The sequence below is a fragment of the Oncorhynchus clarkii genome, chromosome 9, assembly GCF_045791955.1.
Source record: "Oncorhynchus clarkii lewisi isolate Uvic-CL-2024 chromosome 9, UVic_Ocla_1.0, whole genome shotgun sequence".
Lineage (NCBI taxonomy): Eukaryota > Metazoa > Chordata > Actinopteri > Salmoniformes > Salmonidae > Oncorhynchus > Oncorhynchus clarkii.
The window spans coordinates 8,951,594-8,979,093 of NC_092155.1; the positions used below are offsets into that span (position 1 = coordinate 8,951,594).

The 27,500-nt window shown below is 44.6% G+C and overlaps 1 protein-coding gene across 2 annotated transcripts in view; it reads right to left on the reverse strand.

Moving 5' to 3' along the window:
- Nucleotides 1-27,500, reverse strand: part of LOC139415810 (sodium/calcium exchanger 1-like) — an 84,477-nt gene that overhangs the window by 33,527 nt on the left and 23,450 nt on the right. Inside the window, exons 2-9 of one of the 2 annotated variants that reach the window (XM_071163918.1) lie at nucleotides 10,732-10,996; nucleotides 7,466-7,555; nucleotides 3,725-3,877; nucleotides 2,425-2,690; nucleotides 1,809-2,184; nucleotides 1,293-1,403; nucleotides 932-1,084; nucleotides 13-485 (exon numbers count right to left, since the gene is read on the reverse strand). In XM_071163918.1, the coding sequence (XP_071020019.1) occupies nucleotides 13-485; nucleotides 932-1,084; nucleotides 1,293-1,403; nucleotides 1,809-2,184; nucleotides 2,425-2,690; nucleotides 3,725-3,877; nucleotides 7,466-7,555; nucleotides 10,732-10,971 (1,862 nt within the window). In that variant the 5' untranslated portion in view covers nucleotides 10,972-10,996. Of the gene's footprint in view, nucleotides 1-12; nucleotides 486-931; nucleotides 1,085-1,292; nucleotides 1,404-1,808; nucleotides 2,185-2,424; nucleotides 2,691-3,064; nucleotides 3,114-3,724; nucleotides 3,878-7,465; nucleotides 7,556-10,731; nucleotides 10,997-27,500 lie in introns of those variants that run through there. The other variant, XM_071163917.1, reaches the window with a different exon arrangement.

Consider the following 27,500-nt stretch of genomic DNA (forward strand, 5'->3'; position numbering starts at 1 on the left):
ACAGTCACTCACATCGTCTCGTCGTTCTGGAACTCCAGATTCCCAGACACCTCTTCGAAATCCTCTCCACCCCGGGCTGTCCCGTCTACGGTCCTGTAAGGCACCACCACCAGCCCCCGAGCCCCCGACGTCCTCTGAACCTTGACCTCCATGACCCCAACACTCTCGCTCACCCGCAGGGCGTCGATCTCAAACGAAAATATCCCCGCGTGATCGTCGTCGTAGATGGTCACCGTCGCCGTGTGGCCGTCACCGAGCACCGCCTTGGGGGAGGAGTTAGAGTTCGTCTCCAACGGGTCGTAGCCAACCACACGAGGGTTACTGAGGTGGACATAGAAGTACTCATCCTCTTCGAAGATGTCGTCGTCTATGATGCCCACAGTTATCTCTTTCAGGGTCTCGCCCGGCTTGAAGAGGAGGGTCCCTTCAGCGAATTCATAGTCTGAACCGGCATTGGCTGTGCCGTCTTCTGTACGGTAGTCCACCTGAAGGAGAAGGAGAAGGAAGGGGGAGAGGAGGAGGAGGAGGAGGAGGGGAGAGAGGAGGAGGAGAGGGGGAGGAGAGGTGGGGGGGAGAGGAGGAGGAGAGGGAGAGGAGAGGGGGGGAGAAGTAGGGGGAGGGAAGGAGGGAGGAAGAAAGGGAGGGGGAAGGAGAGGGGGAAGGAAGGGGGGAGAGGAGGAGGAGGAGGGGAGAGAGGAGGAGGAGGAGGGGAGAGAGGAGGAGGAGGAGAGGGGGAAGGAGAGGGGGAGATGGAAGGGGGAGAGAGGATAGGGAGGGGGAGAGAGAGAGAAGGGGAGAAAGAGTCAGAAATAGAGAGAAAAGAGATGTCATCAAGCATCCTCTCCTTCTTTCTCCTCCCCCCTACTCTCCTCCTCCCCCCTACTCTCCTCCTCCCCCCTACTCTCCTCCTCCCCCTCCCTCCTCACCTTACCTTAACAGAAGCTCCAGGGTCTCCACCATGTCGGGCCACGGTCAGTTTGAGCGAGCCACAGTTCTCGAAGCACTGGTAGTGGGAGGGTTGAAACTCCATCCGGGTCGTGTGGGGGTCGTCTTCCTGCAGGTGGGGCTCCTGGCTGCTCACCACCTGGAGCAGAAGGGATGTAGAGAGTTTGATCGATGAGTGACATGCTGCTGCCTTTGAGTATATTCCAATAATAAATTATTTCATTACAATTTGGGTTTAAGTTCAAAATTCTAGCCACCATTCAGATATGATCAGAACAAAAACAAATCTGAGAAAAAAAGGTTTGGGAAACATTGGTTTGGGAAAAGGCGCACTGGACAGCCTGTACCTTCCTAGCCTGGTCAGCAGCATGCTTCTTCAGGATGTTGCCTGCTCCGATCATCATCCTGGTTGCCTGGATACGGTAGAACGCTCGGCTCTTCTGTTGCTGGACCAACACCTGACAGGACAGTGAGATTACACCAGCTGTTATACTATGAACTCTCTATGTCATGCATATGAAGACTTTATGAACTCTCTATGTCGTGCATATGAAGACTTTATGAACTCTCTATGTCATGCATATGAAGACTTTATGAACTCTCTATGTCATGTATATGAAGACTTTATGAACTCTCTATGTCATGCATATGAAGACTTTATGAACTCTCTATGTCATGCATATGAAGACTTTATGAACTCTCTATGTCATGCATATGAAGACTTTATGAACGCTACATTATCACCACTGTCAGTAATGTCTTTACATATGAAGATGAACACAGTACAGTATTCTGATACATGACTTGTGTAGCACCATGGCAGTGCTTATGAATGCTCTATGAAGCCTTTATAAGCTGTGTACCTGGTAGTTGGCCATCTCTATAAGCTGCTCTGTGTCTCTATCAGGGTGTCTGGCTTTCAGCTCCTTCAGGGTCCTCGCCATGTCTCTCCTGGCCACATCCTCCAGATCCCTCCTCCCTTCTTGTCCTCCGTCCTCCAGCATCCCTCCATCCCTCCATCCCTCCACCACCTGTCCGTCCAGCTCCATCATGTCCATCTTAGTGAACCCACCTGGCCCCAACATCCCTCCTCCTCCTCCTCCTCCTCCTCCCATCCCTCCGTCCATCCCTACCTCCGTCTCAACGATGATGCCTCTGTGCTTGTCGGCACGGTAACGCTTGCGGACGTACTTGTAGAAGAGCAATCGTCGATCGGCCACCCACGCCTGGACCACGCAGCTGGAAGCGCGGAGGAAGAGGAAGAGGAGGGTGTGAGGAGTGTGTGTGTGTGTGTGTGTGTGTGTGTGTGTGTGTGTGTGTGTGTGTGTGTGTGTGTGTGTGTGTGTGTGTGTGTGTGTGTGTGTGTGTGTGTGTGTACGTTTCCGTGTGTATATGTGTGTACGTTTCCGTGTGTGTGTGTACGTTTCCGTGTGTGTGCGCGCGCGCGCGCGCGTGTGTGTGTGTGTGTCTAGTACTCACAGGGGGAAGAACAGAAAGGTGACCACGGCCTCCCAGACTTCCACCTCTCCAGGAGAGAACACACACAGGATAAGATACAGCCAGATGTATGCGAACACACTCCACGCCGCGGTCACGAAAAACACACGGAGATGTTTAATCTTCCTGGTCTCTCCGTCAGGAACCACATAGACACACAGGGCGATGATGATGAACATGTTAAAAGCAGCACTGCCCACAATGGTGGAGGGACCCAGAGAACCAGCCTCGAAGCCGTGGCCACACACCTGGTGGACAAGAAGAGAACATGAGACCGCATCAAACCTGGGAGAATGTCCTTCCTTCTTCTATTAACTACCCTGCTTTTCTTCCCCTCCTTCGCTTCATTCCAACCCCTCCTGGATTCAAATGAAAACTTCCACATACTACCAAGTACAACAGTTTCAACTTGGGGTTTGAGAACTTCCTCAAGAACGTGTTCCTCTATAACAGAGAGCAGTATCTCAGGAGCAGATGACCCCAGGGTCATGAGAATGTGTTTCTCTATAACAGAGAGCAGTATCTCAGGAGCAGATGACCCCAGAGCCATGAGAATGTTTTTCTCTATAACAGAGAGCAGTATCTCAGGAGCAGATGACCCCAGAGCCATGAGAATGTGTACCTCTATAACAGAGAGCAGTATCTCAGGAGCAGATGACCCCAGAGCCATGAGAATGTGTACCTCTATAACAGAGAGCAGTATCTCAGGAGCAGATGACCCCAGGGCCATGAGAATGTGTACCTCTATAACAGAGAGCAGTAACTCAGGAGCAGATGACCCCAGAGCCATGAGAATGTGTTCCTCTATAACAGATAGCAGTATCTCAGGAGCAGATGATCCCAGAGTCATGAGAATGTGTTCCTCTATAACAGATAGCAGTATCTCAGGAGCAGATGACCCCAGAGCCATGAGAATGTGTACCTCTATAACAGAGAGCAGTATCTCAGGAGCAGATGACCCCAGAGCCATGAGAATGTGTACCTCTATAACAGAGAGCAGTATCTCAGGAGCAGATGACCCCAGAGCCATGAGAATGTGTACCTCTATAACAGAGAGCAGTATCTCAGGAGCAGATGACCCCAGAGCCATGAGAATGTGTACCTCTATAACAGAGAGCAGTATCTCAGGAGCAGATGACCCCAGAGCCATGAGAATGTGTTTCTCTATAACAGAGAGCAGTAACTCAGGAGCAGATGACCCCAGAGCCATGAGAATGTGTACCTCTATAACAGAGAGCAGTATCTCAGGAGCAGATGACCCCAGAGCCATGAGAATGTGTACCTCTATAACAGAGAGCAGTATCTCAGGAGCAGATGACCCCAGAGCCATGAGAGTGAGGTTAGACACGGTCTCGTTCCAGATCCTCACTGTAGCTGTGGTTGTCTCCCCGTTCCACTTCTTCATGGTGATCTCCTTCTCCTGAGAGGTGATCACCTGGAGGAGAGGAGAATACAACAGAACAGAGTAGAATACGGTAGAGTAGAGTAGAATACAGCAGAGTAGAGTAGAGTAGAATACAGCAGAGTAGAATAAAAAACAGTAGAGTAGAATAAAATACAGCAGAGTAGAGTAGAGTAGAATACAGCAGAGTAGAATAAAAAACAGTAGAGTAGAATAAAATACAGTAGAGTAGAATAGAATACAGTAGAGTAGAGTAGAATACAGCAGAGTAGAGTAGAATAGAATAGAATACAGTAGAGTATAGTATAATACAATACATTAGAGTAGAATAGAATACAGTAAAGTAGAATACAGTAGAGTAGAGTAGAATACAGGTGGAGTAGAGTAGAATAAAATACAGTAGAGTAGAAGATAATACAGTAGAATAGAATAGAATACAGTAGAGTAGAGTAGAATACAGTTGAATAGAATAGAATAAAGTTGAGTAGAATACCATAGAGTAGAGTAGAATAGAATACAGTAGTGTCGAATATAATACAGTAGTGTAGAGTATAATATAATACAGTAGAGTAGAATAGAATACAGTAGAGTAGAATACAGTTGAATAGAACACAGTAGAGTAGAATACAGAATAGTAGAGTAGAATAGAATACAGTAGAATAGAATACAGTAGAGTATAATATAATACGGTAGAGTAGAATAAAATAGAATGCAGTAGAGTAGAGTAGAATACAGTTGAGTAGAATACAGTAGGGTAGAATACAGTAGAGTATAATACAGTAGAGCAGAGTATAATACAGTAGAGTATAATACAGTAGAGCAGAGTATAATACAGTAGAGCAGAGTATAATACAGTAGAGTAAAGTAGAATAAGTAGAGTATAATACAGTCCAGTAGAGTAGACTATAGTACAGTAGAATATAGTAGAATATAGTAGAGTAGAGTAGAATATAATACAGAAGAGTATAATATAATACAGTAGAGAATAATATAATACAGTAGAGTATAATATAATACAGTATTGTAGAGTATAATATAATAAATACAGTAGAGTAGAATAAAATACAGTAGAGTAGAATATAATACAGTAGAGTAGAATATAATACAGTAGAGTAGAATATAATACAGTATTGTAGAGTATAATATAATAAATACAGTAGAGTAGAATAAAATACAGTAGAGTAGAATATAATACAGAAGAGTAGAATATAATATAGAAGAGAATAATATAATACAGTAGAGTAGAATATAATATAATACAGTAGTGTAGAGTATAATATAATACAGTAGAGTAGAATATAATACAGTAGAATATAATATAATACAGTAGTGTAGAGTAGAATATAATACAGTAGAGTAGAATATAATATAATACAGTAGTGTAGAGTATAATATAATACAGTAGAGTAGAATATAATACAGTAGAGTAGAATATAATATAATACAGTAGTTTAGAGTATAATATAATACAGTAGAGTAGAATATAATACAGTAGAGTAGAATATAATATAATACAGTAGTGTAGAGTATAATATAATACAGTAGAGTAGAATATAATACAGTAGAGTATAATATAATACAGTAGTGTAGAGTATAATATAAAACAGTAGAGTAGAGTAGAATATAATACAGTAGATTTGAATATAATACAGTAGAGTATATTATAATACAGTAGTGTAGAGTATAATATAACAAATACAGTAGTGTAGAGTAGAATATAATACAGTACAGTTGAATACAGTAGAATAGATTACAGAAGAGTAGAGTAGAATACAGTAGAGTGTAATAGAATATAGTACAGTATAATATAATACTGTAGAGTAGAATAAAGTAGAATAGAATGCAGAAAATAGAGTAGAATACAGGAGAGTGTAATATAATAGAATACAGTAGAGTAGAATACAGTAGAGTGTAATAGAATAGAATACAGTAGAGTAAAATACAGTAGAGTGTAATAGAATATAATACAATAGAGTAGAATACATTAGAGTCCAATAGAATATAATACAGTAGAGTAGATTACAGTCGAGTGTAATAGAAGAGAATACAGTAGCGTGTAATAGAATATAATACAGTAGAGTAGAATACAGTAGAGTGTAATAGAATAGAATACAGTAGAGTAGAATACAGTAAAGTGTAATAGAATAGAATACAGAAGAGTAGAGTAGAATACAGTAGAGTGTAATAGAATAGAATACAGTAGAGTAGAATACAGTAGAGTGTAATAGAATAGAATACAATAGAATAGAATACAGTAGAGTGTAATAGAATATAATACAGTAGTGTAGAATACAGTGGAGTGAAATAGAATACAGTAGAGTGTAATAGAATAGAATACAGTAGGATAGAATACAGTAGCGTGTAATAAATATAATACAGTAGAGTAGAATACAGTAGGGTGTAATAGAATAGAATACAGTAGATTAGAATACAGTAGAGTGTAATATAATAGAATACAGTAGAGTGTAATAGAATAGATACCAGTAGAGTGTAATATAATATAATACAGTAGGGTAGAATACAGTAGAGTGTAATATAAATGAGGGTAATATAATAGAATACAGTAAAGTAAAATACAGTAGAGTGTAATATAATAGAAAACAGTACAATGTAGTATAATATAATACAATAGAGTGTAATATAATAGAATGCAGTAGAATAGAATACAGTAGAGTAGAATACAGTAGCATGTACTATAATATAATACAGTAGAGTGTAATAGAATATAATACAGTAGAGTAGAATACAGTAAAGTGTAATATAACATAATACAGTAGAGTAGAATACAGTAGAGTGTAATATAATATAATACAGTAGAGTAGAATACAGTAGCGTGTAATATAATAGAATACAGTAGAATGTAATAGAATAGAATACAGTAGAGTGTAATATAATATAGTGTAATAGAATAGAATACAGTAGAATGTAATATAATATAATACAATAGAGTGTAATATAATAGAATGTAGTAGAATAGAATACAGTAGAGTAGAATACAGTAGTGTGTAATATAATATATTACAGTAGAGTGTAATAGAATATAATACAGTAGAGTAGAATACAGTAGAGTGTAATATAACATAATACAGTGGAGTGTAATATAATATAATACAGTAGAGTAGAATACAGTAGAGTGTAATATAATAGAAAACAGTATAATGTAATAGAATAGAATACAGTAGAGTGTAATATAATATAATACAGTAGAGTAGAATACAGTAGCGTGTAATATAATATAATACAGTAGAGTAGAATAGAGTAGAGTGTAATAGAATAGAATACAGTAGAGTAGAATACAGTAGAGTGTAATAGAATAGAATACAGTAGAGTAGAATACAGTAGAGTGTAATAGAATAGAATACAGTAGAGTAGAATACAGTAGAGTAAAATACAGTAGAGTAAAATACCAGTCACTCAATCAACTGTATTGTGGCTCAGTTAGTAGAGCACGGCACTTGCAACGCCAGGGTTGTGGGTACGATTCCCAAAGGGGATCAGAACGAGAATGTCTGCTCTCACCAGTGTAAGTCGCTCTGCATAAGAGCGTCTGCTAAATGACTCAAATGAAAAAACGTGCAGGTGTGTGTGTTCTCAAAGCAGAATAGAAAATATAATTCTCACCTCTATAGAAGACATGAATCTATCAGCTATGATGGACATCCCCAGGAACATATAGATCATCGCTACAAAGTAGACAATGGCCCGCGCTACCTGGATTAGATTAAAGAAGGGTTGACATTGAGCTCTCAAACAGGTCAGAGTCACTTGCCCAAAGGTCAGAGTCACTTGCCCAAAGGTCATAGTCACTTGCCCAAAGGTCAGAGTCACTTGCCCAAAGGTCAGAGTCACTTGCCCAAAGGTCATAGTCACTTGCCCAAAGGTCAGAGTCACTTGCCCAAAGGTCAGAGTCACTTGCCCAAAGGTCATAGTCACTTGCCCAAAGGTCATAGTCACTTGCCCAAAGGTCAGAGTCACTTGCCCAAAGGTCAGAGTGACTTGCCCAAAGGTCATAGTCACTTGCCCAAAGGTCATAGTCACTTGCCCAAAGGTCAGAGTCACTTGCCCAAAGGTCAGAGTCACTTGCCCAAAGGTCATAGTCACTTGCCCAAAGGTCATAGTCACTTGCCCAAAGGTCAGAGTCACTTGCCCAAAGGTCAGAGTCACTTGCCCAAAGGTCAGAGTCACTTGCCCAAAGGTCAGAGTCACTAGCCCAAAGGTCAGAGTCACTTGCCCAAAGGTCAGAGTCACTTGCCCAAAGGTCATAGTCACTTGCCCAAAGGTCAGAGTCACTTGCCCAAAGGTCAGAGTCACTTGCCCAAAGGTCAGAGTCACTTGCCCAAAGGTCATAGTCACTTGACCAAAGGTCATAGTCACTTGCCCAAAGGTCAGAGTCACTTGCCCAAAGGTCAGAGTCACTTGCCCAAAGGTCATAGTCACTTGCCCAAAGGTCATAGTCACTTGCCCAAAGGTCAGAGTCACTTGCCCAAAGGTCAGAGTCACTTGCCCAAAGGTCAGAGTCACTTGCCCAAAGGTCAGAGTCACTTGCCCAAAGGTCAGAGTCACTAGCCCAAAGGTCAGAGTCACTTGCCCAAAGGTCATAGTCACTTGCCCAAAGGTCAGAGTCACTTGCCCAAAGGTCATAGTCACTTGCCCAAAGGTCAGAGTCACTTGCCCAAAGGTCAGAGTCACTTGCCCAAAGGTCATAGTCACTTGCCCAAAGGTCAGAGTCACTTGCCCAAAGGTCAGAGTCACTTGCCCAAAGGTCAGAGTCACTTGCCCAAAGGTCAGAGTCACTTGCCCAAAGGTCATAGTCACTTGCCCAAAGGTCATAGTCACTTGCCCAAAGGTCAGAGTCACTAGCCCAAAGGTCAGAGTCACTTGCCCAAAGGTCAGAGTCACTTGCCCAAAGGTCAGAGTCACTTGCCCAAAGGTCAGAGTCACTTGCCCAAAGGTCATAGTCACTTGCCCAAAGGTCAGAGTCACTTGCCCAAAGGTCAGAGTCACTTGCCCAAAGGTCATAGTCACTTGCCCAAAGGTCAGAGTCACTTGCCCAAAGGTCAGAGTCACTTGCCCAAAGGTCATAGTCACTTGCCCAAAGGTCATGGTCACTTGTCCAAATAATAAAATGGTCTGTTACACTTACAAATGGTTCACATTGAAAGTAAATTTTTAACACTTACTGTTTGAAAACATTCTAATCCTTTGTTTACACAATTTGCATATGCTAATTTGTTAAGGAAGTTTCTTTACTTAGAGAGAACGGTTCATTTAAAAAGTATGTGTATTGTTTGTACACACTCCTAGCCTAATGAAAAAAAGTGAAAAAAGATCACATTGCATTTTTTTTGTCAACTATCCCTTTAATGATGAGACGTTCACGAGGGAGTTGCTTTTTCCACAAGCCTCTTTCTCATCATACATTTCTGAAACTGTAAACACACTGGCTACCTCGCACATTAGAGCCAGTTAGCACACTGGACAACTAAAATCAAATGTTAAGGTCTCTTTTCTGTCTAAACTGAAAAACAATTATGTTTTACTGGAGTTGTGAAGTGATTTGCTAAACCGAAGGACTGTTTAGTGCCGTTTGAGACTCGGCTACCGAAACAGATGCGTCTTTCTCATCAATATCACTGTTCACATTTTACTCCCGTTTTTAAAAGGGGTGTCATTTATTTAGAGCCGCAATATGTAATTGTTTGGCAACCCGATCAAATTCACATAGAAATAAGAGTTATAGATCTGTTATTCTCATAGAAAGCAACTCTAAGAAGTGGTAGATCTGTTCTATGTGCGCTATTTCTATGCTTCCCCGGTTCTTAAAGTTGAGTTTTTTCGTCTTTTACTCTCGGTTTTGTACACCAGCTTCAAACAGCTGAAAATTAAATATATTTCACAGCGGTGTAGACGGTACAATGATTCCTCTACACTATACTTGCTTGTTTTGTCACATGAACTGAAATTAGGCTGAACTATGTAAAATAATATAAAAAATCCAACCAGGAAATGGTGGAGCGATTTCTGCATAGGGAATCTTTAATAGTAGGAGTTGAGACACACAGCTAAAGAGCCAGTGCAGCTGATAAAACTGACACTGTAAAAATGTTACTGTTACTGTTACTTCCTGATAGTTACTGGTGGAAAATACACTCTACAGAGGACCTTCTAATCAGCAGGTTGACGTGGGAGGGGGAGTTTCAGCTTGCCAATAACAAAGAGAGTTCCAACCCTTATTTCCATACTTCAATCAACCAGTCCATATAGAATTTGTGATAAAGCTGTCTTGATTTGGCGAGGAAGGTAGCTCTTCTCCAGTTTTGTTAGTGTATCCCATCAGTTAGATACGTTTTAATGGGCAGTCATTTCTGTGTACGCGGCACGAGTGTGTATAGAGGGAGCGTTTGGTGGAAATTGACTGAGTGAGGCAAAGCCGGAGGGAAAAGAGAATTTAGGGAGGAACTGTGTGATCACTTGGCTTGGTTTCTTTTGTTGTGAGTCGATAATGTACATAAACAAATTGACCACTGGAGTCAATGTGAATTAACAGGTGTTTTTAGGGACAAAAGTTCACCTGCCCGTACGGGCAACAACAAAACAGATTCCACCTGTTCAGTTCATCTGCCGTTAGTGTCAACCCCTGATTAGATTAGAATAGGAAAACGTGAACGTCCTCAATGAGGCACTTCATTTCACAACAACAACAATAACACAGCAAACAGACAAAATACAAAACAAAGGCTGGGATTCAATCCAGGTCACTGCGTGCTTGACATTAAAAGGTTGACATATGTTCCCGTCACACGGCTCTACAATGCGTGATTGGTTTGAATCCCGCCCCTGGCCAACAACCACAACAAAAACAACAACAGATTTCAAGCTATGGTCACCTTGTCTCCTACAGAGGGGTTCTGTGGGTTCCAGACGGGCAGTACCACCCCCTCCTGACAGGGGTCTCCCGTAGCCGTGCAGTTAGCCTTTACGTTACCCCCCTCTGATAGAGGAGTGGAACCGGCCACGGCCGGGCTGGGGAGGGACAGGAGGAGCATGGAGGAGAGGAAGACTAGGAGAAGGACAGAGGAGAGAGAGGAGGAACGGAAGGAGGAGAGGTGGAGATGTAGGCGTGACATGATCCTTCTGTGTTTTAGAACACACCTGCAGAAAGAGAGAGAGAGAGATAGAGAGAGAGAGAGAGAGCGAGAGAGAGAGAGAGAGAGAGAGAGAGAGAGAGAGAGAGAGAGAGAGAGAGAGAGAGAGAGAGAGAGAGAGAGAGAGAGAGAGAGAGAGAGAGCGAGAGAGAGAGAGAGAGAGAGAGAGAGAGAGAGAGAGACAGTAAATATAAAAGCAAGACTTTTGGTCCAACATAATACTGTAGCATCTTTAACCCAACACCTAGTGAACCTGTCAAGAGGTTCTGATCTCTTGGCGTAAGGGCTAAGGTGTTGGGTTGACAGTCATTGGACCCGGGTTCGAGTCGGATCGGGATTTCAGTAATAAAGTTAATTAGTGATGAAAACACTGCTTGAAACACAAAGCTGAAACCAGCATAGATAGAACAGAAAAAGACAGGAAGAGGGACAGAGAGAGAGGGAGGTGGAAAGGAGATTGACATGTCCTGAAACATCTATCTTTCCTTCCCCTGCCTGACGACACCCTGTTTCTCTCTCTCTCTCTCTGTGTAACTCTCTCTCTCTCTTTCTCTCTCTGTCCATCTCTCTGTGTAACTCTCTCTCTGTCCATCTCTCTGTGTAACTCTCTCGCTCTCTTTCTCTCTCTGTCCATCTCTCTGTGTAACTCTCTCTGTGTAACTCTCTCGCTCTCTTTCTCTCTCTGTCCATCTCTGTGTAACTCTCTCTTTCTCTCTCTGTCCATCTCTCTGTGTATCTCTCTCTCTCTCTGTGTATCTCTCTGTGTATCCCTGTGTATCTCTCTGTGTATCTCTCTCTCTCTCTCTCTCTCTCTCTCTCTCTCTCTCTCTCTCTCTCTCTCTGTCTCTCTGTCTATCAATTCAATTCAATTTAAGGGGCTTTATTGACATGGGAAACATGTGTTAACATTGCCAAAACAAGTGAGGTAGATATTATACAAAAGTGAAATAAACAAACGAATTAACAGTAAATATTACAGATACAGAAGTTGTATTCTTCTATCTAGATAGAAGTTGTCTATCTCTCTGTCTCTGTCTCTGTCTATCTCTCTGTCAATTCAATTCAATTCAAGGGGCTTTATCTCTCACTCTGTAACTCTCTCTCTCTGTCTGTCGCTCTCTCTCTCTCTCTATCTCTGTCTATCGCTCTGTCTCTCTCTCTCTCTCTCTGTCTCTTTCTCTGTGTAACTCTCTCGGTCTCTCTCTCTCTGTGTAACTCTCTCTGTCTCTCTCTCTCTCTCTCTGTCTCTTTCTCTGTGTAACTCTCTCTGTCTCTCTCTCTCTGTCTCTCTCTCTGTGTAACTCTCTCTGTGTAACTCTCTCTCTCTCTCTCTCTGTGTAACTCTCTCTCTCTCTCTCTGTGTAACTCTCTCTGTCTCTCTGTCTCTGTGTAACTCTCTCTGTGTCTCTCTCTCTGTGTGTAACTCTCTCTCTCTCTCTATGAAACTCTCTCTCTCAATTCAATTCAATTAAATTCAAGGGCTTTATTGGCATGGGAAACATGTGTTAACATTGCCAAAGCAAGTGAGGTAGATAATATATCAAGTGAATATATAAAGTGAAATAAACAATAAAAATTAACAGTAAACATCACACATACAGAAGTTTCAAAACAATAAAGACATTACAAATGTCGTATTATATATATATATATATATACAGTGTTTTAACAATGTACAAATGGTAAAGGACACAAGATAAAATAAATAAGCATAGATATGGGTTGTATTTACAATGGTGTGTGTTCTTCACTGGTTGCCCTTTTCTCGTGGCAACAGGTCACAAATCTTGCTGCTGTGATGGCACACTGTGGAATTTCACCCAGTAGATATGGGAGTTTATCAAAATTGGATTTGTTTTCGAATTCTTTGTGGATCTGTGTAATCTGAGGGAAATATGTCTCTCTAATATGGTCATACATTGGGCAGGAGGTTAGGAAGTGCAGCTCAGTTTCCACCTCATTTTGTGGGCAGTGAGCACATAGCCTGTCTTCTCTTGAGAGCCATGTCTGCCTACGGCGGCCTTTCTCAATAGCAAGGCTATGCTCACTGAGTCTGTACATAGTCAAAGCTTTCCTTAATTTTGGGTCAGTCACAGTGGTCAGGTATTCTGCCGCTGTGTACTCTCTGTGTAGGGCCAAATAGCATTCTGTTTTTTTGTTAATTCTTTCCAATGTGTCAAGTAATTATCTTTTTGTTTTCTCATGATTGGTTGGGTCTAATTGTGCTGCTTTCCTGGGGCTCTGTAGGGTGTGTTTGTGTTTGTGAACAGAGCCCCAGGACCAGCTTGCTTAGGTGACTCTTCTCCAGGTTCATCTCTCTGTAGGTGATGGCTTTGTTGTGGAAGGTTTGGGAATCGCTTCCTTTTAGGTGGTTATAGAATTGAACGGCTCTTTTCTGGATTTTGATAATTAGTGGGTATCGGCCTAATTCTGCTCTGCATGCATTATTTGGTGTTCTACGTTGTACACGAAGGATATTTTTGCAGAATTCTGCGTGCAGAGTTTCAATTTGGTGTTTGTCCCATTTTGTGAAGTCTTGGTTGGTGAGCGGACCCCAGACCTCACAACCATAAATGGGCAATGGGCTCTATGACTGATTCAAGTATTTTTAGCCAAATCCTAATTGGTATGTTGAAATGTATGTTCCTTTTGATGGCATAGAATGCCCTTCTTGCCTTGTCTCTCAGATCGTTCACAGCTTTGTGGAAGTTACCTGTGGCGCTGATGTTTAGGCCAAGGTATGTATAGTTTTTTGTGTGCTCTAGGGCAACAGTGTCTAGATGGAATTTGTATTTGTGGTCCTGGTGACTGGACCTTTTTTGGAACACCATTATTTTGGTCTTACTGAGATTTACTGTCAGGGCCCAGGTCTGACAGAATCTGTGCATAAGATCTAGGTGCTGCTGTAGGCCCTCCTTGGTTGGTGACAGAAGCACCAGATCATCAGCAAACAGCAGACATTTGACTTCAGATTCTTGTAGGGTGAGGCTGGGTGCTGCAGACTTTTCTAGTGCCCGCGCCAATTCGTTGATATATATGTTGAAGAGGGTGGGGCTTAAGCTGCATCCCTGTCTAACCCCACGACCCTATGTGAAGAAATGTGTGTGTTTTTTGCCAATTTCAACCGCACACTTGTTGTTTGTGTACATGGATTTTATAATGTCGTATGTTTTACCCCCAACACCACTTTCCATCAGTTTGTATAGCAGACCCTCATGCCAAATTGAGTCGAAGGCTTTTTTGAAATCAACAAAGCATGAGAAGACTTTGCCTTTGTTTGGTTGTTAATTAGGGTGTGCAGGGTGAATACATGGTCTGTTGTACGGTAATTTGGTAAAAAGCCAATTTGACATTTGCTCAGTACATTGTTTTCATTGAGGAAGTGTACGAGTCTGCTGTTAATGATAATGCAGAGGATTTTCCCAAGGTTACTGGATTTTCCCAAGGTAACTCATTCAATGTAATTGGAGAATCCAGTGGGTTCTGGTAGTCTTTAATAGTTGATTCTAAGATCTGTATTTGATCATGTATATGTTTTTGCTCTTTATTCTTTGTTATAGGGACAAAAAGATTAGAGAAGTGGTTTACCCATACATCTCCATTTTGGATAGATAATTATTCGTGTTGTTGTTTGTTTAGTGTTTTCCAATTTTCCCAGAAGTGGTTAGAGTCTATGGATTCTTCAATTACATTGAGCTGATTTCTGACATGCTGTTCCTTCTTTTTCCGTAGTGTATTTCTGTATTGTTTTAGTGATTCACCATAGTGAAGGCGTAGACTCAGGTTTTCTGGGTCTCTATGTTTTTGGTTGGAGAGGTTTCTCAATTTCTTTCTTAGATTTTTGCATTCTTCATCAAACCATTTGTCATTGTTGTTAATTTTCTTCGGTTTTCTATTTGAGATTTTTAGATTTGATAGGGAAGCTGAGAGGTCAAATATACTGTTAAGATTTTCTACTGCCAAGTTTACACCTTCACTATTACAGAGGAACGTTTTACCCAGGAAATTGTCTAAAAGGGATTGAGTTTGTTGTTGCCTAATTGTTTTTTGGTAGGTTTCCAAACTGCATTCCTTCCATCTATAGCATTTCTTAATGTTACTCAGTTCCTTTGGCTTTGATGCCTCATGATTGAGTATTGCTCTGTTTAAGTAGACTGTGATTTTGCTGTGGTCTGATAGGGGTGTCAGTGGGCTGACTGTGAACGCTCTGAGAGACTCTGGGTTGAGGTCAGTGATAAAGTAGTCTACAGTACTACTGCCAAGAGATGAGCTATAGGTGTACCTACCATAGGAGTCCCCTCGAAGCCTACCATTGACTATGTACATACCCAGCGTGCGACAGAGCTGCAGGAGTTGTGACCCGTTTTTGTTGGTTATGTTGTCATAGTTGTGCCTAGGGGGGCATTTGTGGGAGGGAATGATGTAACCTCCATGCAGGTGTTTGTCCCCCTGTGTGCTGAGGGTGTCAGGTTCTTGTCCGGTTCTGGCATTTAGGTCGCCACAGACTAGTACATGTCCATGGGCCTGGAAATTATTGATTTCCCCTCCAGGATGGAGAAGCTGTCTTCATTAAAGTATGGGGGTCCTGTGGGGGGGATCTCTGTGTAACTCTCTCTGTCTATCAATTCAATTCAATTTAAGGGCTTTATTGGCATGGGAAACATGTGTTAACATTCCCAAAGCAAGTGAGGTAGATAATCTCTCTCTCTCTCTGTCTCTCATTTTTCAATCCACCTTTCTCTCTCCTCCCTCCAGCCCTCACTCCATCCCTTCATCCCTCCAGCCCTCACTCCATCCCTTCATCCCTCCAGCCCTCACTCCATCCCTCACTCCATCCCTTCATCCCTCCAGCCCTCACTGCATCCCTTCATCCCCCCATCCCTCACTGCATCACTCCATCCCTCCACCCCTCACCCCATCACTCCATCCCTCACTACATCACTCCATCCCTCACTGCATCCCTCCATCCCTCACTGCATCACCCCATCACTCCATCCCTCACTACATCACTCCATCCCTCACTGCATCCCTCCATCCCTCACTGCATCACTCCATCACTCCATCCCTCACTACATCACTTCTTCCCTCACTACATCCCTCACTGCATCACGCCATCCTTCCATCCCTCACTCCATCCCTCACTGCATCACTCCATCCCTCCACCCCTCACTCCATCCCTCTCCTCCCTCTATCCCTCACTCCAACCTTCTATCCCTCCATCCAGCGTTGATTGTGTTATTGTTTCTCATCCTTGGTAGTAGACTGAAGGAGCGATGGAAGGAAGGAAGAAAGGAAAGAAAGAAGGAAGGAAGGAAGGAAGGAAGGAAGAAATGAGGCGTGACTGATCTCAGCCATTAGTCAAGGCAGCGATGCTAGCCCCCCAGGATGATGCTTTCTGGGCTAGAGACACAGGGATGGCAGCCTGTGGTGCTCTGTGGCTTGGTGGGACTGGCTTAATGGAAATGAAGAAAGTGTGAAAAACACAAAAGGGAAGCTACTGTAGATACTACAGAGGTCAAATATAAGGCAGTGAAACAAAGGGGGATAGAAGTGTTGAGAAAAAAAAAGAGATGCAATAGAAAAGCAGGAAGAGAGATATGATCATGTCAGTGATGGAGGAAAGAAAGAGGATAGAACGATGCACCCACAACCCAGGGAAAAGACCCGGGAAAAAGACCTGGGAAAAAGACCCGGGAAAAAGACCCGGGGAAAAGACCTGGGAAAAAGACCCGGGAAAAAGTTCAGTGAAAAAGACCCAGTTAAAAGACCCGGGAAAAAGACCAGGGAAAAAGACCCAGGAAAAAGACCCGGGAAAAAGACCAGGGAAAAAGACCCGGGAAAAAGACCTGGGAAAAAGACCCAGGAGAAAGACCCAGGAAAAAGACCCGGGAAAAAGACCCAGGAAAAAGACCCGGGAAAAAGACCCGGGAAAAGGACCCAGGAAAAAGACCTGGGAAAAAGACCCAGGAAAAAGACCCGGGAAAAAGACCTGGGAAAAAGACCCAGGAAAAAGACCCGGGAAAAAGACCCAGGAAAAAGACCCAGGAGAAAGACCCAGGAAAAAGACCCGGGAAAAAGACCAGGGAAAAAGACCCGGGAAAAAGACCCAGGAAAAAGACCCGGGAAAAAGACCAGGGAAAAAGACCCAGGAAAAAGACCCGGGAAAAAGACCAGGGAAAAAGACCCAGGAAAAAGACCCAGGAAAAAGACCCGGGAAAAGGACCCAGGAAAAAGAAAGGGAGAGATGGAGAAAAAGAGAGTGGAAAGAAAAAGAGATGTTAAGACGGAGATTAAAGAGAGAGTGTTGCAGAGGGTTGGAGGTCTGATGAGGCTGTGATGAGAGGAGTAATTAAACAGATTCAGAGAGCTAGCGAACGCAGCCTGCTGAGCCCACTGAGACACAACACACAGACCTACAGCTGGAGCTGGCAGCCCAGTGGCCTCTTGGAAGAAAACGTCACAAAATGGTAGAGACCATCACACATAAAGCACTGTGTTTTTGTTGTTGTTGCACATCCAGCTTCTCTCTCCACTCTCGTCTGTGTTTTCTCTTATCTTTTTTCTCTTGTCACATTTTCATATCCTCTCCTTGGCTCTCACTCCTCCTCCTCATCCTCACTAGCTGACCCCTTTCTCTCCATCTCTCTCTCCTTCCTCATCCCTCACTCTCCTTTCATCCCTTTCTCTCTATCTCTCTCTCCTTCCTCATCCCTCACTCTCCTTTCATCCCTTTCTCTCCATCTCTCTCTCCTTTCATCCCTTTCTCTACATCTCTCTCTCCTTCCTCAACCCCTCTCTCTCCTTTCATCCCTTTCTCTCCATCTCTCTCTCCTTTCATCCCTTTCTCTCCATCTCTCTCTCCTTCCTCATCCCTCACTCTCCTTTCATCCCCTTCTCTCCATCTCTCTCTCCTTTCATCCCTTTCTCTCCATCCCTCTCTCCTTCCTCATCCCTCACTCTCCTTTCATCCCTTTCTCTCCATCTCTCTCTCCTTTCATCCCTTTCTCTCCATCTCTCTCTCCTTCCTCATCCCCTCTCTCCTTTCATCCCTTTCTATCCACCTTTCTCTCCTTCCTCATCCCTTTCTCTCCATCTCTTTCTCCTTTCATCCCTTTCTCTCCATCTCTCTCTCCTTTCATCCCTTTCTCTCCATCTCTCTCTCCTTCCTCTGAGAGGGAGAGAGAGAGAGAGATGAGGAAGGATGGAGAGAGGGATGAGGAATGACGGAGAGAGGGATGAGGAAGGAGAGAGAGAGGGATGAGGAAGGAAGGAGAGAGAGAGGGATGAGGAAGGAAGGAGAGAGAGAGGGATGAGGAAGGACGGAGAGAGAGGGATGATGAAGGACAGAGAGAGAGGGATGAGGAAGGAGAGAGAGGGATGAGGAAGGAAGGATGGAGAGAGATGAGGAAGGATGGAGAGAGAGGGATGAGGAATGATGGAGAGAGGGATGAGGAAGGAGAGAGAGAGAGGGATGAGGAAGGACGGAGAGAGAGGGATGAGGAAGGAGAGAGAGAGAGATGAGGAAGGAAGGAGAGAGAGAGGGAAGGGTGAGGATGGAGAGAGAGGGATGAGGTAGGACGGAGAGAGAGGGATGAGGAAGGAAGGAGAGAGAGATGAGGAAGGATGGAGAGAGAGAGGGATGAGGAATGACGGAGATAGGGATGAGAAAGGAGAGAGAGAGGGATGAGGAAGGAAGGAGAGAGAGGGATGAGGGAGGAAGGAGAGAGAGAGGGATGAGGAAGGACGGAGAGAGAGAGGGATGAGGAAGGATGGAGAGAGAGGGATGAGGAAGGAGAGAAGCTGCAGCCACTCTCAAAATATCTTTACCTAATTTACCTACGAAATTAAAACTGTACTAGAGAGAGAGAGAGAGAGAGAGAGAGAGAGAGAGAGAGAGAGAGAAAGAGAGAGAGAGAGAGAAAAAGAGAGAGAAATTTGACCCCAAAAACTACCGTGGGATATGCTTCAACAGCAACCTTGGGAAAATCCTCTGCATTATCATTAACAGCAGATTCATACACTTCCTCAGCGAATGTACTGAGCAATTGTCAAATTGGCTTTTAACCAAATTACCGTATGACAGACCACGTATTCACCCTGCATACACTAATTGACAAATAAACAAACCAAAACAAAGTCAAAGTCTCTCATGCTTTGTTGATTTCAAAAAAGCTTTCGACTCAAATTGGCATGAGGATCTGCTATACAAATGGACGGAAAGTGGTTAAAATTGTGCAGTTAAAATTGGCAAAGAACACACACATTTCTTTCCACAGGGCCGTGGGGTGAGACAGGGATGCAGCTTAAGCCCCACCCTCTTCAACATATATATCAACGAATTGGCGAGGGTACTAGAACAGTCTGCAGCACCCAGCCTCACCCTACAAGAATCTGAAGTCAAATGTCTACTGTTTGCTGATGATCTGGTGCTTCTGTCCCCAACCAAGGAGGGCCTACAGCAGCACCTAGATCTTCTGCACAGATTCTGCCAGACCTGGGCCCTGACAGTAAATCTCAGGACCACAAATACAAATTCCATCTAGACACTGTTGCCCTAAAGCACACAAAAAACTATACATACCTTGGCCTAAACATCAGCGCCACAGGTAACTTCCACAAAGCTGTGAACGATCTGAGAGACAAGGCAAGAAGGGCCTTCTATGCCATCAAAAGGAACATAAAATCTGACATGTAAAATTATGATCTGGCAAAAAATATTTCAATCTGTTAATGAACCCATTGCCCTTTATAGTTGTGAGGTATGAGGTCTGCTCACCAACCAAGAATTCCCAAAATGGGACAAACACCAAATTGAGACCGCATGCTGAATTCAGCAAAAATATCCTCCGTGTACAACATGAAACACCAAATAATGCATGCAGAGCAGAATTAGGCCGATACCCGCTAATTATCAAAATCCAGGAAAGAGCCGTTAAATTCTATAACCACCTTAAAGGAAGCGATTCCCAAACCTTCCAAAAACAAAGCCATCACCTACAGAGAGATGAACCTGGAGAAGAGTCCCCTAAGCAAGCTGGTCCTGGGGCCCTGTTCATAAACACAAACAGACCCCACAGAGCCACAGGACAACAGCACAATTAGACCCAACCAAATCATGAGAAAACAAAAAGATAATTACTTGACACATTGGAAAGAATTAACAAAAAAACTGAGCAAACTAGAATGCTATTTGGCCCTAAACAGAAAGCAGAATACCTGACCACTGTGACTGACCCAAACTTAAGGAAAGCTTTGACTATGTACAGACTCAGTGAGCATAGCCTTGCTATTGAGAAAGGCCGCCGTAGGCAGACCTGGCTCTCAAGAGAAGACAGGCTATGTGCTCACTGCCCACAAAATGAGGTGGAAACTGAGCTGCACTTCCTAACCTCCTGCCCAATGTATGACCATATTAGAGACATATACAGTATTTCCCTCAGACTACACAGACAAAACTAATTTGAAAACAAATCCAATTTTGATAAACTCCCATATCTACTGGGTGAAATACCACAGTGTGCCATCACAGCAGCTAGATTTGAAAAGGGAAACCAGTGAAGAACAAACACTATTGTAAATACAACCCATATTTATGTTGAATTATTTTCCATTTTATACTTTACCTAAACTCAGAAACTCACAAAGATATTTCAAAGATATTTCATAAAAATACAAATAACTTCACAGATCTTCATTGTAAAGGGTTCAAACACTGTTTCTCATGCTTGTGTCTATCTATCTGAAGAACAGTGAGTTCGGAGATCAACAATGAAAGGAATACACTTGAAGGAGGTAAAGGATCTTCTAGCTACCAGCCGGTGTGTGTGTGTGTGTGTGTGTGTGTGTGTGTGTGTGTGTGTGTGTGTGTGTGTGTGTGTGTGTGTGTGTGTGTGTGTGTGTGTGTGTGTGTGTGTGTGTGTGTGTGTGTGTGTGTGTGTGTGTGATTTGTATGCTAAGAGGACATCTGATCCATGGGGTTACTGAAGGGCTGCGGGGGTGACAGAACTCAAACGGCGACACACACACACACACACCAAGGGACACTGTGTCCCTGAACATGTGAAAAATGTCAGATACAATCACCTTAACAACAGGCTTTGATGTAACAAAACATGAGAGGAGAAAGGTAGGAGAGCGAGAGAGAGAGAGAGAGAGAGAGAGAGATGGGGAGAGAGAGAGAGTGATGGGGGAGAGAGAGAGAGAGAGAGAAATGTAAGTGAGAGGGAATGAAAATGTGATGAGGGAGGGAGGGAGGGAGGGAGGGAGGGAGGGAGGGAGGGAGGGAGGGAGGGAGGGAGGGAGGGAGCATAAAATGTACCACCAATCATTATTTATTTATTTAAATAATAATAACTAATAATAATAACTAATAATAATAACTAATAATAATAACTAATAATAATAATACAAAATATTACATTTTGAATTAGATTCTGAACATTGACCATTATTAAACATTTTAATTAGAAATGTATTGTTTTAGTATCATAGTTACTATTTTAATGTTGTCACTGTTGTTTTCATAGTTGTGTGTATGTATCACTTTGCTTTGGCGACAAGTTAACTTGTTATTCATGCCATTAAAGCATGTTGAATTAGAATTTGAGAGTGTGGGGGGAGGGGAGAGAGAGAGATACAACCCATATTTATGTTGACTTGTACTTTAACTATTTGTACATCGTTACAACCCTGTAAACAGACATAATATGACATTTGAAATGTCTTTATTCTTTTGGAACTTTTGTTAGTGTAATAAAAAAATAAAAATGTAATACAAATTTTATGATTTATTATCTACCTCACTTGCTTTGGCAATGTTAACATATGTTTCCCATGTCAATAAAGACCTTAAATTTAATTAGATTGAATTGAGAGAGAGGGAGAGAGAGAGAGAGAGAGAGTGAGAGAGAGAACATATGGAGACAGGAGAGATAGCTAGTGTCTACCTACAGCGCCTGGCTCAGCGTCCCATCACTATGGTGACTGTGTGATGAGCACATCACAGGGGAATCCAGATTGTTAATTCATTAAATAATATTCCTATTGTCCCCTAAAGATAAAGGACTCTGGATGGAATCTTAATGTGTGTCTGTGTGTCTCTGTCTTTGTGTGTGTGTGGCCCCTAGCCAGTCCCAGAGGCAGACATGCATTATTTTATGTGACTTTTATTTAACTAGGCAAGTCAGTTAAGAACAAATTCTTATTTACAATGACGGCCTCCCCCCGGCCAAACCCTAAACCGGATGACGCTGGGCCAATTGTGCCCTATGGAACTCTCAATCACAGCTGGTTGTGATACAGCCTGTAATCAAACCAGGGTCTGTAATGGCGCCTACAGCACTGAGATGCAGTGCCTTAGACCGCTGCGCCACTCGGGAGCCCCAGAAGGCTTTGCAACCTTTTCAGAATTCAGCCAGGAGTACCCCAATCACCACGCTCTCGCTCTCTCTTTCTCTCTCTCTCTCTCTCTCTCTCTCTCTCTCTCTCCCTCTCTCTCTCTCTCTCTCTCTCTCTCTCTCTCCCTCTCTCTCTCTCTCTCTCTCTCTCTCCCTCTCTCTCTCTCTCTCTCTCTCTCTCTCTCTGTCTCTCTCTTTCTCTCTCTCTATCTATCTCTCTCTCTCTCTCTCTCCCTCTCTCTCTCTCTCTCTCTCTCTCTCTCTCTCTCTCTCTCTCTCTCTCTCTCTCCCTCCCTCTCCCTCTCCCTCCCTCTCTCTCTCCCCCTCTCCCTCCCTCTCTCTCTCCCCCTCTCCCTCCCTCTCTTTAGTGGGGACATTAGACCAGATTACACAGTGCTCTCCTCTGCCTGCGTTGTTCAGACAGCCAAATAAAGCACCTGCTATTTGTCCGCTCTCTATCAAAGAACGTCCCAAATGACACCCTATTCCCTATGTAGTGCACTACCTTAGAGCAGAGCCCTATGGGGACCCTATTCCCTATGTAGTGCACTACCTTAGAGCAGAGCCCTATGGGGACCCTATTCCCTATGTAGTGCACTACCTTAGAGCAGAGCCCTATGGGGACCCTATTCCCTATGTAGTGCACTACCTTAGAGCAGAGCCCTATGGGGACCCTATTCCCTATGTAGTGCACTACCTTAGAGCAGAGCCCTATGGGGACCCTATTCCCTATGTAGTGCACTACCTTAGAGCAGAGTCCTATGGGGACCCTATTCCCTATGTAGTGCACTACCTTAGATCAGAGCCCTATGGGGACCCTATTCCCTATGTAGTGCACTACCTTAGAGCAGAGCCCTATGGGGACCCTATTCCCTATGTAGTGCACTACCTTAGAGCAGAGCCCTATGGGGACCCTATTCCCTATGTAGTGCACTACCTTAGAGCAGAGCCCTATGGGGACCCTATTCCCTATGTAGTGCACTACCTTAGAGCAGAGCCCTATGGGGACCCTATTCCCTATGTAGTGCACTACCTTAGAGCAGAGCCCTATGGGGACCCTATTCCCTATGTAGTGCACTACCTTAGAGCAGAGCCCTATGGGGACCCTATTCCCTATGTAGTGCACTACCTTAGAGCAGAGCCCTATGGGGACCCTATTCCCTATGTAGTGCACTACCTTAGAGCAGAGCCCTATGGGGACCCTATTCCCTATGTAGTGCACTACCTTAGAGCAGAGTCCTATGGGGACCCTATTCCCTATGTAGTGCACTACCTTAGAGCAGAGCCCTATGGGGACCCTATTCCCTATGTAGTGCACTACCTTAGAGCAGAGCCCTATGGGGACCCTATTCCCTATGTAGTGCACTACCTTAGAGCAGAGCCCTATGGGGACCCTATTCCCTATGTAGTGCACTACCTTAGAGCAGAGCCCTATGGGGACCCTATTCCCTATGTAGTGCACTACCTTAGAGCAGAGCCCTATGGGGACCCTATTCCCTATGTAGTGCACTACCTTAGAGCAGAGCCCTATGGGGACCCTATTCCCTATGTAGTGCACTACCTTAGAGCAGAGCCCTATGGGGACCCTATTCCCTATGTAGTGCACTACCTTAGAGCAGAGCCCTATGGGGACCCTATTCCCTATGTAGTGCACTACCTTAGAGCAGAGCCCTATGGGGACCCTATTCCCTATGTAGTGCACTACCTTAGAGCAGAGCCCTATGGGGACCCTATTCCCTATGTAGTGCACTACCTTAGAGCGGAGCCCATGGCATAGTATTCCACCACATAGGGAATAGGGTACCAGTTGGGATAGACCCAGAGTGTTAGGGTCGTATATTTACCCTGATACTTCCTCCCTCCATCCCTCCATCTCTCCCTCCCTCCATCCCTCCCTCCATCCCTCCATCTCTCCATTCCTCCCTCCCTCCATTCCTCCATCTCTCCATTCCTCCCTCCCTCCATCTCTCCATTCCTCCCTCCCTCCATTCCTCCATCTCTCCATTCCTCCATCCCTCCATCCCTCCATCCTTCCATCCCTCCATCTCTCAATTCCTCCCTCCATCCCTCCATCTCTCCATTCCTGCCTCCCTCCATCCCTCCCTCCCTCCATCCCTCCATCTCTCCATTCCTCCCTCCATCCATTCCTCCAACTCTCCATCCCTCCATCTCTCCATTCCTCCATCTCTCCATTCCTCCCTCCCTCCCTCCATATCTCCATTCCATCTCTCCATCCCTCCCTCCATCCATTCCTCCCTCCCTCCATATCTCCATTCCTACCTCCATTCCTCCATCCCTCCTTCCATACCTCAATTCCTCCTTCAATCCCCCCATCCCTCCATCTCTCCATTCCTCCCTCCATCCCTCCTTCCGTTCCTCAATTCCTCCTTCAATCCCCCATCCCTCCATCGCTCCATCCATCCCTCCATTCCTTCCTCCGTCCCTCCATTCCTTCCTCCGTCCCTCCATTCCTCCTTCCATCCCTCCCTCCTTCCATCACTACCGGTGGTGAATGCCAAGAGATGACAGACGCTCTTTAGCCATTGTGCCAAAACGCCCCTTACATAGACACACCACTGCCACCACTGCACAGGGCCAGGGCCATTTATAAACCAGCCAGACAGACGGAATGGGATTGAGAGTAGATTGGAGGTTAGATGAAAGCGGATAGAGGGAGGGAGGGAGGGAGGGAGGGAGGGAGGGAGGGAGGGAGGGAGGGAGGGAGGGAGGGAGGGAGGGAGGGAGGGAGGGAGGGAGGGAGGGAGGGATGAGAGAGGGGGATCATCTTATCATAAAAAGAGAGAGAAGACAGATGTTTTAATGTCCAGTAGGATTAGAACTAAAGACGTTTCGTAACATTGCTTGTGAAGAAGAATTAAAAGGTATAAAGTTGATGTGAGTTCTGACTGTTTACATGTTCAGAGGACTGTCTAGCAGGGTTCAGCCACAGAGGACTGTCTAGCAGGGTTCAGCCACAGAGGACTGTCTAGCAGGGTTCAGCCACAGAGGACTGTCTAGCAGGGTTCAACCACAGAGGACTGTCTAGCAGGGTTCAACCACAGAGGACTGTCTAGCAGGGTTCAACCACAGAGGACTGTCTAGCAGGGTTCAGCCACAGAGGACTGTCTAGCAGGGTTCAGCCACAGAGGACTGTCTAGCAGGGTTCAGCCACAGAGGACTGTCTAGCAGGGTTCAGCCACAGAGGACTGTCTAGCAGGGTTCAACCACAGAGGACTGTCTAGCAGGGTTCAACCACAGAGGACTGTCTAGCAGGGTTCAACCACAGAGGACTGTCTAGCAGGGTTCAACCACAGAGGACTGTCTAGCTGTGTTCAACCACAGAGGACTGTCTAGCAGGGTTCAACCACAGAGGACTGTCTAGCAGGGTTCAACCACAGAGGACTGTCTAGCAGGGTTCAGCCACAGAGGACTGTCTAGCAGGGTTCAGCCACAGAGGACTGTCTAGCAGGGTTCAACCACAGAGGACTGTCTAGCAGGGTTCAACCACAGAGGACTGTCTAGCAGGGTTCAACCACAGAGGACTGTCTAGCAGGGTTCAACCACAGAGGACTGTCTAGCTGTGTTCAACCACAGAGGACTGTCTAGCAGGGTTCAACCACAGAGGACTGTCTAGCTGGGTTCAACCACAGAGGACTGTCTAGCAGGGTTCAACCACAGAGGACTGTATAGCAGGGTTCTACCACAGAGGACTGTCTAGCAGGGTTCAACCACAGAGGACTGTCTAGCAGGTTTCTACCACAGAGGACTGTCTAGCAGGGTTCAACCACAGAGGACTGTCTAGCTGGGTTCAACCACAGAGGACTGTCTAGCAGGGTTCAACCACAGAGGACTGGCCATCAGGGTTCAACCACAGAGGACTGTCTAGCAGGGTTCAACCACAGAGGACTGTCTAGCAGGGTTCAACCACAGAGGACTGTCTAGCAGGGTTCAACCACAGAGGACTGTCTAGCAGGGTTCAACCACAGAGGACTGTCTATCAGAGTTCAACCACAGAGGACTGTCTAGCAGGGTTCAACCACAGAGGACTGTCTATTAGAGTTCAACCACAGAGGACTGTCTAGCATTGTCCAACCACAGAGAACTGTCTAGCAGGGTCCAACCACAGAAGACTGCCTATCAGAGTTTGCCCACAGAGGACTAGCTATCAGGGGTTGAACCACAGAGGAATGTCTAGCAGGGTTCTGCCACAGAGGACTAGCTATCAGGGTTGAACCACAGAGGACTAGCTATCAGGGTTGAACCACAGAGGACTGTCTATCAGGGTTGAACCACAGAGGACTGTCTAGCAGGGTCCAACCACAGAGAACTGTCTTAGTGGGTCCAACCACAGGTGAAGAGGGCTGGACAGGGCTGATGGTACTGCTGCTCACACACACCTCTGTAGAGGCGGAAGATGTGTGTGTGTGTGCACCACCCATTGTTTACGTATCACTAATGTGTGTTAAATGACCATCTCTACTGACTACCAGACTATGGAGAACTCTACTGACTACCAGGCTATGGAGAACTCTACTGACTGCCAGGCTATGAAGAACTCTACTGACTACCAGGCCATGAAGAACTCTACTGACTGCCAGGATATGGAGAACTCTACTGACTACCAGGCTATGGAGAACTCTACTGACTACCAGGCTATGGAGAACTCTACTGACTACCAGGCTATGGAGAACTCTACTGACTACCAGGCTATGGAGAACTCTACTGACTGCCAGGCTATGGAGAACTCTACTGACTGCCAGGCTATGGAGAACTCTACTGACTGCCAGGCTATGGAGAACTCTACTGACTACCAGGCTATGTAGAACTCTACTGACTGCCAGGCTATGGAGAACTCTACTGACTGCCAGGCTATGGAGAACTCTACTGACTGCCAGGCTATGGAGAACTCTACTGACTGCCAGGCTATGGAGAACTCTACTGACTGCCAGGCTATGGAGAACTCTACTGACTGCCAGGCTATGGAGAACTCTACTGACTACCAGGCTATGGAGAACTCTGCTGACTACCAGGCTATGGAGAACTTTACTGACTGCCAGGCTATGGAGAACTCTACTGACTGCCAGGCTATGGAGAACTCTACTGACTGCCAGGCTA